Source organism: Benincasa hispida, chromosome 12 (assembly GCF_027475165.1).
Source record: "Benincasa hispida cultivar pf3 chromosome 12, pf3_genome.v1.1, whole genome shotgun sequence".
In the NCBI taxonomy this organism is placed as follows: Eukaryota; Viridiplantae; Streptophyta; class Magnoliopsida; order Cucurbitales; family Cucurbitaceae; genus Benincasa; species Benincasa hispida.
In genome coordinates this window covers 53,510,151-53,523,822 of record NC_143489.1, presented here as the reverse complement: position 1 = coordinate 53,523,822, position 13,672 = coordinate 53,510,151, and the positions used below count along the sequence as shown (strand labels likewise).

The 13,672-nt window shown below is 38.0% G+C and overlaps 1 protein-coding gene across 1 annotated transcript in view; it reads left to right on the top strand.

Annotated features, from left to right (window-relative positions):
* Positions 1-5,645, top strand: part of LOC150032069 (uncharacterized) — an 80,354-nt gene extending 74,709 nt beyond the window's left edge. The window contains exons 3-10 of the mRNA XM_090308372.1: positions 2,112-2,224; positions 2,332-2,555; positions 2,616-2,823; positions 2,969-3,082; positions 3,181-4,050; positions 4,224-4,346; positions 4,428-4,863; positions 5,152-5,645. Coding sequence (XP_090164498.1) covers positions 2,112-2,224; positions 2,332-2,555; positions 2,616-2,823; positions 2,969-3,082; positions 3,181-4,050; positions 4,224-4,346; positions 4,428-4,863; positions 5,152-5,645 — 2,582 coding nt within the window. The remainder of the gene's footprint in view (positions 1-2,111; positions 2,225-2,331; positions 2,556-2,615; positions 2,824-2,968; positions 3,083-3,180; positions 4,051-4,223; positions 4,347-4,427; positions 4,864-5,151) is intronic.
* Positions 5,646-13,672: the final 8,027 nt, after the last annotated feature.

Sequence of the window (13,672 nt, the reverse complement as noted above, 5' to 3'; positions counted from 1 at the left end):
AAAGAAAATTTAACAAATTTGGTGCCATTTGAGAGCTGGGAGAATTTAGTTTTCAAGATTTTCCTGTAGGAAAAAAATTGCAAGAGGAGAAGAACAAAAGTGGAGAATTTGTAGAAGAGGCAGAACCACAGATTAATCAGGGCCCAAGGTGAAGTTTGAAAGTTCCAAGCTAAATATAAGGAATTCTGGGCTGAAATTTTAAGGTAAGTAAGTTAACTCAAATCTAAACAAGTTTGTAGAAGAAAGTTTCTTGAAAAGAGCTCTGGATTTTGAGTTATGAATTTTTGAAGTTATAATAGGGAATTCATGCATAAGCAGACAGCTGCTTGTGAAGAATAAGCAAGCAGTTCATTGTGGAGAATTATAGCGAGACTTGGGCATGAGGATCTCGCTTATAAAGGAAATCTCACTGATTTTGTAAGGAGGATCTCACTCTAGAGGGAAATCTCACTAAGAATTGAGGTGAGTGTCATTAAAAATTTCACAGGAAAAGCTTAATCTCGCTGTAGAGGATCTCGCTGATATCGCTCTAGAGAATCTCGCTAACATCGCTCTAGAGGATCTCACTAGCATCGCTCAGGGGGATCGCCCTAGAATCGCTCAAAGGGATCTCGCTAGCATCGCTCAGGGGGATCTCGCTTACCTCGCTCAAGGGGATCTCGCTAGTAAAGCTATCTGTATTGATGGAAGTTCCTTTAATAAATGAATTATTTGAGGTATTTTACTAGGAATTCTAAGTAGTTTAATTGGGAATTATATCTTTTTAGGCCAAGAAGAGCTAGGGGAAATTTATAAACCAATAACTGCTTGACGAATGGTGAGTGACTAAGTAAACTTAAGGTTTCCAATACTCATGCATATATGATCAAGTAAAGCACAGTGACATTAATGATGTATTTATACTTCCTCAAGCAAAAAATGGTTGGAGAATGACTTAAATGTATGTTTCCCGGCTTGAATGTGTGTAACACAGGCCAAGGAATGTCGTGTAACCATTACAAAAGCTATGTTTCTGATTTTGATATATGCTTCCTAGAGGAAGGCTATGAGAGAATGAATTCTTGTGTAAATGAATGGCAATGGAATAGCTCTTATGTAAATACTAGGTAATGGAACTTAATTTGATGTTACAAAATACACATTTGATACCGAAGGACATTGAGAAGGTATCTAACCAATTAGGTACCGAAGGACATTTTAGAAGGTACCTAGCCAATTTGATACTGAAGAACATTTGAGAAGGTATCTAGCTAATTTGATACCGTAGGACATATGAGAAGGTATCATAGTAGCTCGATACTGAAGGAAAAATTTAAGAAGGTATCTGAGCGTATAAAATATGATGGTACGTAGTGTGGCCACGTGCACGTAGGCAGTTATAAATGAGAGACCGAAGTATGGGTCTCTTGATCGGTAATAAACGTTTGGAGTTAGAGCATTTAGGCTCGTTCTCAACTAGGGAATAATAATGTTTAATGATGTCTGAGAATGGTTTACAGTTACATATAGAGACAATTTCTTGAATTTACTCATTCGTATATTTACATGTTTATAGTTATGCTACGCTTGTTGCTTTACGATTCTATAGTCACTCACTGAGCTTTTAGCTCACAGAATTTCTGTGTTTTCCCTTTTTAGGTAGCGGTCAGTTTTCTCAAGGTTGATCCTGCTGCTGCTTGCCACCGAAAGACTTGGCTTATTAAAAGACTTAGGTTGATGATATGTTTATGTACACATGTTTTGTGAGGGACTAGGGCTTTTGTAGGAATGTTTGGGCCACCTCTGAATGTTTTTTTTTTCTATAAAAGTAATGTCTTGGCAGTATGCATGTATTTATGTAATCTTTGTAGAACCTTAAGGGAGGTTAGTTGTTTGCATATATTACTAATGAGATGAATAGGTTGGTATTTAGATTAAAAGGCTTGGGTGCTGAGTGCTGGCAATAGGGCTAGTAACTACCACGGTCATATCCACTTCCAGAATAAAAGGGTAATCTGAGAGAGGGTGTGACAAGTTGGTATCAGAGCATAAGGTTTTGGGAATGAGAGAGAAGTTTATGCATAAGTCCAAGTCCCTAAGTGTGAGTCCCTAACATGTATACATTGTATTAGGTGAAATGCCGAGGCAACATGGCAGACCGAGTAAGCAGACAGGTGGCAGGAACACGGACCCTACCAATAGAGGCCCGGAGGTTGGGGAGAACCCACCAGGTGGCAAAAAAAAGGTGAATGATCCAGTGGGTTAGGAAACGATGTCCGAGGGAGAGTCTAGTATCTCCAAGCAAGGGCAGATTCGCAGCTAGAAGATGCAGTGTTTGACAAGATAGTGCAGAGGTTAGCAGCCAGTGTGGGCTCTACACGAGTCGACCCAAAAAAGAAATATGGTATTGAGAGGTTTAAAGCCCTAGGGGCTGTGACATTTAAAGGTACAACAGATCCAGCTGAAGCTGAGTTGTGGCAGGATGTAGTTGAAAAACGTTTCAATGTTATGAGTTGTCCAGAGGATAAGAAAGTGGGATTAGCCACCTTTCTACTACAGAAAGGAGCAGAGAAATGGTGGAAAGTGATATCCGTCAGATGAGCCAGTACAGATGTGATGTTATGGCCTGAGTTCAGGAAGGCCTTTGAAGATAAGTATTACCCCAGCTCGTTTCAGGATGCAAAAAGGGATGAGTTCCTCATATTAACATATGGAACGATATCGGTGGCAGAATATGAGCAGAAATTTACAGAGTTATCACAGTATGCCCTGCTGGTTATTGCTGAGGAAAGAGATAGATGCAGGAAATTTGAACAAGGTTTGGAGAAGGAAATCAGAACTTCAGTGACGTCTATGGCTAATTGACTAGATTTTAACCAGTTAGTAGAAACAACAATACGAGTTGAGCGGAGTTTGGCAGATGTTGAGCAGTTGCCAAGAGGTAGTGAGGCTGTAGTAGGGCCTAGAGATAGGGGATTCCGATCTCCAGTGGCAACATAGACTAGTGGAAGCCATTTCAGGGGAACCAGTTGGCAGGGATCTAAGAGAAGGAAAACAAGATCCTCGGCCGGTGCAGTTAGTTGATCAGAGATACCACGAGCTGGTGAGTCAGTAGGTAGCACAGATAGGAGACCGATATGCCCTAGTTATGGCAAGAGGCATTTTGGGGCATGCTATAGTGGCAGAGGTGCATGTTTCCAGTGCAGACAAACAGGGCATTTCAAGAGGGACTGTTCCCAGATCAATAGGGACGTTCCAACAGCACAACAGTCGACCTCCCAGACAGTTAACCAACCAAAGAGTGCTGGATATCGAGGCGAAGGGTCAAGTGGTGCCAAGAAAAAGAATGTCATAGGTCGACCCCAGCAGCAGGGGCGAGTGTATGCCGTGACACACCAGGAGGCAGCAGAGTCTCCAGATGTTGTGACCGATAATGTTATGATATGTGCGCAGTTTGCTTATGTTTTATTTGATCCTGGTGCCACACATTTATTTATATCTAGCATGTATGCACCTAGTATAGATAGGTTGGTTGAACCTATACCTGAAGAGTTATTTATCTTTACCCCTTTGGGAGATGTGATAGTAGTAGATAGATGCTATAATCATTGTGAGATACTGATCAATGGTCAGAACTTCTATGCTGATTTACTTCCTTTAGAACTGTTGGAGTTTGATGCTATCTTGGGGATGGATTTTCTAAGTAAGTATCATGCTTCAGTAGACGTTTACAAGAAGGAGGTAGTGCTCAGAAAAACAAATGGCCAAGATGCAATGCTAATAGGAAGCAAATGCTTAGTCGCGGGGAATTTGATATCGATAGTGAATGCTCGGAAGCTATTGAGCAAGGGATGTAAAGCCTATCTAGCTCATGTGATGGTTGCTCAAGGGAAAGAGCTGAACCCAGAAGATGTCCTAGTGGTAAATGAATTTCGGGATGTATTTCCTGAAGAATTACCGGGATTACCATCCGACAGGGAGGTGGAGTTTACTATTGACTTAGTTCCAGGAACAACTCCCATATCGCAGGCACCATATAGAATGACGCCGACTGAGTTGAAAGAATTAAAGGTTTAACTACAAGAGTTAATTGACAAAGGATACATTCGACCTAGTGAGCTCAGGTATTGTTTATGAGGAAGAAAGATGGTACACTTAGATTGTGTATCGACTATAGGCAGCTGAATAAGGTAATGATTAAGAATAAATATCTGTTACCATGCATTGATGATTTGTTTGATCAGCTAAGAGAAGCCACAATGTTTTCAAAGATAGATCTGAGATCGGGTTATCATCAACTGAAAGTGAGAGAAGCCGATATTCCAAAAACCACATTTAGAACGAGATATAGACATTATGAATTCCTGGTAATGCCTTTCGGATTGAAAAATGCCCCTGTGGCATTCATGGATCTCATGAATAGGATATTTTATCCCTACTTGGACTAGTTCGTGATAGTATTCATTGATGGTATACTGGTGTATTCTGGTAGTAGGGAAGATTATATTACCCACCTGAAAATAGTATTGCAGACGCTGCGAGATAGGCAGTTGTATGCTAAATTCAGTAAATGCGAATTTTGGTTAGATCGGGTAGTATTTCTTAGGCATGTTGTTTCAGCAGAGGGCATTAGTGTAGATACCCAAAAGACGGAAGCAATAGTTAATTGGGAACAACCCACAACTATTTCAGAAATATGCAGTTTCCTAGGGTTGGCAGGTTATTATCGGAGGTTTGTGGAGGGCTTCTTTAAGATAGCCCTTCCGTTGACGAACCTGACTAAGAAAGGCGTGAGGTTTGAATGGTCGTTGGAGTGTGAACATAATTTTCAGGAGCTGAAACGGAAACTAGTATCAGCACCAGTGCTTACCTTGCCTATTTCAGGTAAGGAATTTGAGATTTATTGCGACGCATCCTGACAAGGATTGGGATGTGTGTTGATGTAGGATGGGAAGGTGATTGCATATGCCTCTCGTCAACTTAAGAAACACGAGGGCATTTATCCCATGCATGATCTGGAATTGGCAGTAGTTATTTTGGCTCTGAAGTTGTGGAGACATTACCTATTTGGAGAGCGCTGCAGGATATTTACAGATCACAAAAGCTTAAAATATATTTTTGATTAAAAGAAATTGAATCTAAGACAACGAAGATGGATTGAATTGATTAAAGATTACGACTGTTCCATCGAGTACCACCCTGGTAAGGCTAATGTTATGGTAGATGCAGTAAGTAGGAAATCTTCGGGACCGAAGGCCATTATTGGTTCAATAAGAGGAATGCTATTGCAAGAGTTCAAGAATTCCAGAACTGCTTTATCAGTGGAACCATCAGGAGGAATGATAGCTACTTTTCAGATAAGGCCGACCTTAGTAGAAAACCTTAAGCGGGATCAGTTAGAAGACCCTAGTTTTCAGAAGATTGCTGATGATGTGAGTAAGGGCATCAGGGTTGACATTCAACTGGGAATAGACAGTGTACTAGAAAAGGAGGAGAGAATGTATGTGCGTAACAAGCTACAGCTTAAACAAGCCATTCTAGAGGAAGCACATAGTTCCATTTATGCCATGCATCCAGGTAGCACTAAGATGTATAGAACTTTGAAGAAATCTTATTGGTGGCCTGGGATGAAGAGAGACATAGCAGAATATGTGGACCGATGTTAGTCTGTCAACAAGTAAAACTTGAGAGACAAAGACCAGCAGGATTACTCAATCTACTTCCAGTGCCTGAGTGGAAGTGGGAGCATGTGACAATGGACTTTCTATTTGGTTTGCCTAAGACACCCTCAGAATTTGATGGCATTTGGATAATAGTCGATAGACTAACTAAGACGGCCAAGTTCATACCAGTAAAAGTTACTTTTACACTAGACCGTCTAGCTAAGATTTATGTGGATAGGATAATCATTTAATATGGAGCTCCAGTGTCAATAATGTCGGATCGGGACTCGAGGTTCACTTCAACATTTTGGCCTAGTTTATAGAAGGCTATGGGCACTAAATTTCATTTTTGTACAACTTTTCATCTGCAAACAAATGGACAGTCGAAAAGAACTATACAGACACTGGAAGATATGTTAAGAGCTTGTGTACTACAATTCACAGGAAGTTGGGATACACACTTATCGCTGATTGAATTTGCCTACAACAATAGCTACCATTCTAGTATCGGAATGGCTCTCTGCGAAGCATTGTACAGCCGACCTTCAGGGACTCCAGTATGCTGGAATGAATTCAGAGAACGACAATTACTGAGTCTAGAATTAGTTCAACAAACAACAGAGAATGTGAAACTTATCAGGGATAATCTTAAGGCGGCTCGCAATAGACAGAAGAGCTACGCCGATAAACGAAGAAGAGAACTAGAATTTGAAGTTGGAGAACGGGTATTTCTCCGGCTATTCCCATGGAAAGGAATTCTCTGATTTGAGAGAAAAGGGAAGTTAAGTCCACGATACATCGAACTATATGAAATTATGGAACGAGTTGGTTCGGCAGCTTATAGGTTGCAGTTGCCGATGGAGCTAGCTCGTATACACGATGTATTTCATGTGTCGATGCTAAGGAAATACGTGTCTGATCCTATGCATGTACTAGCAACACAATTAGTACAGCTCAAAGAAGATTTATCTTATGAGGAAGAGGCCATCGAGATTTTGGACAGGAAAGATCAGGTACTCAGAAATAAGACGATACCTTTGGTAAAGGTGTTATGACGTAATCATAGGATCGAGGAAGCAACCTGGGAACCTGAAGAGCAAATGAGGAAGAGATACCTTCAACTTTTCAAATGACATATGAAGTAAATTTCGTAATTTTGAGTACGAAATTTTATTTAAGGGGGAGATGATTGTAAACCCTGAACCTAGGTTCCCTAGATAAGCATGTTTAGCCAAAGGATGTTATGTTACATATAAATTAAGTAGAAATTCATGTTGTTTATAGGGATTATGAAGGAAGGGAAGGAAATATATTAAATGAAGAAACTCGATCATTAGTTTGGCTGGAGGCACTAAGTGTGGGATGACGTGGCATTCTACTCTTTGAAATCAGGAAGCGGCAGAAAGATTAAAATGGAAGTGAAAATTCAAAAGCATGGTTTCGGAAATTTACAAGAGAAAATTTAGCGAATTCAGTGCCATTTGAGAGCTAGGAGAATCTAGTTTTCAAGGTTGTCCTGTTAGAGAAAGATTGCAAGAGGAGAAGAACAAAAGTGGAGAATTTGCAGAAGAGGCAGAACCACGGATTAATCAGAGCTCGAGGTGAAGTTTGGAAGTTCCAAGAAAAACTATAAGAAATTCTGAGCTGAAATTTTAAGGTAAGGAAGCTAACTTAAACCTAAATAAGTTTGTAGAAGAAAGTTTCTTGAAAAGAGCTCTGGATTTTTAGTTATGAACTTTTGAAGTTATAACAGAAAATTGGTGCATAAGCAGACAGCTGCTTGTGAAGAACAAGCAAGCAGTTCATTGTGGAGAATTATAGCGAGATTTGGGCATAAGGATCTCGCTTATAAAGGAAATCTCGCTAATTTTGTAAGAAGGATCTCGCTCTAGGGGGAAATCTTGCTAGGAATTGAGGTGAGTGTCGTTAAGAATTTCACAGGAAAAGCTTGCTCTCGCTCTAGAGGATCTCGCGGGTATCGCTCTAGAGGATCTTGCTGGCATCGCTTAGGGGGATCTCGCTAGCATCGTTCAAGAGGATCTCGCTGACCTCGCTCAGGGGGATCTTGCCAGTAAAGCTGTCTGTATTGATGGAAGTTCCTTTAATAAATGAATTATTTGAGGTATTTTACTAGGAATTCTAAGTAGTTTAATTGGGAATTATATCTTTTTAGGCCAAGAAGAGCTAGGGGAAATTTATAAACCAATAACTGCTTGACGAATGGTGAGTGACTAAGTAAACTTAAGGTTTCCAATACTCATGCATATATGATCAAGTAAAGCACAGTGACATTAATGATGTATTTATACTTCCTCAAGCAACAAATGGTTGGAGAATGACTTAAATGTATGTTTCCCGGCTTGAATGTGTGTAACACAGGCCAAGGAATGTCGTGTAACCATTACAAAAGCTATGTTTCTGATTTTGATATATGCTTCCTAGAGGAAGGCTATGAGAGAATGAATTCTTGTGTAAATGAGTGGCAATGGAATAGCTCTTGTGTAAATACTAGGCAATGGAACTTAATTTGATGTTACAAAATACACATTTGATACCGAAGGACATTGAGAAGGTATCTAACCAATTAGGTACCGAAGGACATTTGAGAAGGTACCTGGCCAATTTAATACTGAAGAACATTTGAGAAGGTATCTGGCCAATTTGATACCGTAGGACATATGAGAAGGTATCATAGTAGCTCGATACTGAAGGACAAATTTGAGAAGGTATCTGAGCGGAAGTACCTAAAATATGATGGTACTTTGTGTGGCCACGTGCACGTAGGCAGTTATGAATGAGAGACCGAAATATGGGTCTCTTGGTCGGTAATAAACGTTTGGGTTCTAAAGTGTTTAGGCTCGTTCTCAACTAGGGAATAATAATGTTTAGTGATGTCTGAGAATGGTTTACAGTTACATATAAAGACAGTTGCTTGAGTTTACTCATTGGTATATTTACATGTTTATAGTGACGCTATGCTTGTTGCTTTACGTCACTCATTGAGCTTTTGGCTCATAGAATTTCTGTGTTTTCCCTTTTCAGGTAGCGGTCAGTTTCCTCAAGGTTGATCCTGCTGCTGCTTGCCACTGAAAGACTCGGCTTATTAAAAGACAGGTTGATGATCTGTTTATGTACACATGTTTTGTGAGGGACTAGGGCTTCTGTATAACGTAGATAAAATGCGGAGATGTTTTCATTGCAAAACTTATGAGTGATCGCAAGGGCAACCCTAGTCAACGCAAACTAATGCGATCATGCAACACTCATACAATAGTAAACCACCTCTCGGTGCGAATGCTTTGGCTTCTAATGCTAGAACGCATGCGATGTATGTGCAGAGGTGTCTATAGGGCCTACACATAAGCCTCTAATTCTTGTCTATGCGATGATACACAAACAAGGCGACCACATATCATCATTCCTATTCTTAGGGTGCATGCGATGTAGTGTTGACAAACATAGCTTATCTCTAATTCTCTATCTCTTGCTTATGCCGATCTAATCTCGTTCTCTCGAGTCTAGATTCTAACCTAGCTCTCTCGAGTCATTAGGTTTTTTCTTTAGACTCTCTCTCGAGTAGCTCTAAAGGGGTGTTGGGCACAACATAAGACAAGTCAAACGCATGAACTTAGTTGACGCAAGGTTGTTACTATCCCTAGTGAACAATGCATACCTTGCTGAATATATTTTTTTTCTATAAAAGTAATGTCTTGGCAGTATGCATGTATTTATGTAATCTTTGTAGAACCTTAAGGGAGGTTAGTTGTTTGCGTATATTACTAATGAGATGAATAAGTTAGTATTTAGATTATAAGGCTTGGGTGGTGAGTGCTGGCAGTAGGGCTAGTAACTACCATGGTCATATCCTCTTCCAGAATAAAAGGGTAATCTGAGAGGGGGTGTGACATGCTGTTTTTTATGGAGGCTGAATAGAGCCCTAGTTTTCTACCCTTCCTCTTGTCTTTTCAGCATCAATAGGTTAGATTTTAGTTTAAATTTGGATTGTAACCATGGATTGGGTCATTTCTCATAGATTTGTCTATGAATTTTTTAGGTAAATTTCATCTAGTTTTTTGGATCAAGGATTCTATGTTAAATTCTTAAGTTTTCTACTTTCAATTGATGTTTATTAATTCTAAATTGCGTGTTCTTTGAATCTTCTTTAATTTTCAAACTAATGATTTTGAGGTTGACCTTTCACGCATAATCGTGCATGCTAATTGATTCTTAGTTCGTCACAATTTCGCATGAATATCTTGACAAATTTATTTTTGCATAAGAATGTCTTGTTAAGGTCTCTTAAGTAGCAAGAGCAAATTAGGAATTTGATGGCTATTCCTAGAATGTGCTAATTGCTAGGTTCAAAGATAAAATTGGTTAATTGAATATGGATTCCTGACAGTTAATCAGCATAATTGAATCCTAAATTGTAATACATGTGTTTTTAGTTCTATATGGCTGCTATTGAACCCAATAGAATTTAGAAGCATGTGGATTAGTTAAGGTATGACCTTTCCAACCTTAATTAATAACTAGGACGCTTTCTTGGTTAGACTCATGCTAGTAGTCTGCCACTGTAGAGGCTAGTTAGTTGAATCAAGCGAGTAGTTATGCATGCATAATCAATTGGAAGAAAACGATAATTGAAATTACATTGAATGTCTATCTTGATTTGAGAACTAGATGAGCCAATCACTGTTTACATTTATCCTTTGCAACTTAATTTCTTGCACGTTTTCAAATTAATCAAAAACCAAAACCTCGTTTTTACTTCTTTTCACAGTCAAATTTAGCTTAAGAGGGAATTAATTCTTGGCCTCTCTATGGTCCGACTTCGTGCTCACCACTGTTGCTACGTTTTTGTAGTAAATTGAGTAGTTTGGTGATCTTTATAAATTCTTTTTTGATTTGAGGCACTTTTCGGGAATTAAATGACACCGAAAAAAGTTTGCGCGAACAAAATGACATTGTTACCGTGGAGGCAAGCCAATTAATCTCTTTTTGTTGAATTTGATATGTAAATTTTAAAAACCCAAAAATATTTTTGTTTTCTTACGTCTACTTGTTTTCTCATGGCAGATGATTTGAACATTTATTATGCACTTCGTATGAAGTATGTGGTTCAGTGAAGAGAGCGAAAGGTAAGTGAATTTAATGAGCTTAAAGATCAAATATCTAAACTACCCTCTCTTGTTCAAGCTTCTACTATTAGGCAATTTTAGGTTTCGTGTGGTCCTGATTGCGAATATTACCCACCATGGGAGATTAGTTCAGATAGCTTCTCTAACAGCTCTGGTGAGTTCGTGCAGGAGTCCTCTTATAATCATCAAGAATCCTTGAGTTTCCAGCAGGATAGCTTTTTGCATGTTTTCAAATTAAACAAAAACCTAAACCCCATTTTTACTACTTTTCACAATCAAATTTAGCTTAAAAGGGAATTAATTCTTGGCCTCTCTATGGTTTGACCCCGTGCTTACCATTGTTGCTATATTTTTGTAGTAATAGAAGTAGTTTGGTGATCTTTACAAATTCTCTTTTGATTTGCAGCTCTTTTCGAGAATTAAATGATATCGGAAAAAGTTTCCACAAATAGATGCCAAATGTCATCAAGGGAGGTGATGTTTAGCATCTTTACACCTCTTTTTAGATTTGGTGGGTAATCTGGGAGTGGGTGTGATATGAAGTCTTCCTTGATATCCTCAAGGTGAGAGCCAAAGATAGAGTGTGTAGGTTTGCCATTTTAGTTTTCACGTAGGGAGAAAGGGAATTTCTTGAGAGGATTTCACAGAGAGGATGAAGAGTATGTAAAGAGAATTTTTTATAATGTTTTCATGTAATAATGAACTGTCTCTACCCAACTCCTCTAGATATGGTATATGAGAGATGTGAGGGAGTTATCCTATTACTCCCATCACAACGTGAAATAATTCCTAACAGAGTTATTTCCAATCTCAAATTTAATTTCATTAACTAACTTAACATAATTAAATTAAACTATATATTATATCTCGTATAATATATAACCTATAGTTTATATAATATCATATATAATATAACATATATTATTAATATGAATCATATTCATATTAATTTTTAAACTGTAGTTTTTATATGAATTTCATCATATAATTAATAATTGAATCATATTCAAATATTTATTTCTCTCAATAAACTTTATATTATAATGTATCCAAATATATTATATTAATTGTATCTCATAAAATTAATTCCCTTTAATTAATTTGAATATTCAGATTAATCTCAAACTAATTAATTCTCATTAACTCTTATTGACCTTGCAAGGGGATCTTATGGACTTAATGATTAGAAGATCCAATGATACAAGATTAATTAATTAAACTATTTAGTTAAATTAATCAAAATTCATTAATGGTCGGTCACTCCATTAAAAACTGACATCTACACTCTTCGCATTGTAAATATATTTCTTTATCCATTGGATATAACCAATCAACAGTAAGTTGACCTTTCACAAATTGCTCATAGCTACAGTTGGGTCAAATTACCATTTTACCCTTGTAGTTACATCTAACTTCTTAAGTACCGTTGATCCCTCTAATGAACAATTAGTCATAGTCCAACATTAATTAGATCACTCTCTAGCCAGTGAGAGGATGAGGCACCTCATTGTTCAAGACTCGGAATTGGTCCTTAAGAGAGCAATTTATCTACTTACCATAACAATGGGAAAGAGTAAATTCCTTCTTGTATAGCTATTTCCTAGCTTTCCATTCGGATGAATCCCCAAAATGGTAGACATATTGAGTCGGCGAATTTGGTCACTTTCACCCATGTAGATCAAAGGGTCGTTATCACAGGCAGGAGTTCATAACTCATTTAGGATTAAGGTCAAATCACCTATTGCCATCATAGAGAAATGTAAGTGTCTTCTAGTAACGGTGTTATAAAGAGATACTAATCATTTTGTGGTCTGATCTTATACAAACTCTTTGTATAGGACACATCCACTCACATATCTCCACATCAATGGACAAGATCAGATCATTTATAACACTTTACAACAATTGTAGTAATTACAAAGTGGGTCGTATCCATAGTGTCACCAAGATAATGTACCCAGCATTGTCCATCTACTACAGACGATTCGGGTTATTATTAAAATATGATCCACCTATATGTGACCACATGCATGTTTAACCACATGCAACTAAATTCCAAATAAAATAATAAATTATTTTATTAAATAAATATTTTTCTATACAAATAAATTTATAAACTATGAAACTATGAGATTTAGGGCATCAACCACAACATTAACATACCAACGATGGGGTGTATGGAGGCAGGCAACATTGAGCAAGTGTCATTTTTTACTCAACTCTTATTCGCGAAGCTTTTTTTTTTTAGGAAGTGGAAATATTTTGCCTCTCTCTTCTGCTCCTTGACTTTCATCAAGGACTTGTAAGTCTGTAGTTCGTTTAGGAGGGTGGTAAGCTTATAGTCAAGCTTGTTCATAACATGGTTCCTATGGAATTGTAGGAAACTCTTTGGCAGAGTTTCTAGAATAAAGCTAACTTGACTAACATTATCGATGATAGGCCCGTTCATTTCAGCAATGTTAAAATGGACTATGATATTGAGAACATGTTCTCACACAAAGGTCCCTTTTTTCATGCGTGTATTAAAAATGAACTTAAGAACGTTGTGTCTGAGTTGTGTGGATAGTTGTCCAAACATCTCCCACAGTGATTCCATAATCTCACGTGTAGTGACCATGGATACATGATTCTTTTTCAAGACTTCAGACAAGCTGGCAAGTATATATGCTCGAGCCTTTTCATTTGCCTTTACCCACTTCTCATATGCATCCCGAACATTTTGAGATGCCATGGCAGTGAGTACTTGAGGACACTTCTCAACTAAGACAATTTTCAGATTATTGACAATTTGCACAATGTTAATTATATTGCTCCAGCTTATGTAATTGTCACCAGTTAATTTATTAGCACTTAAGAGGTTTAATGTAGCGCTAGTCATAATGAAGTTTG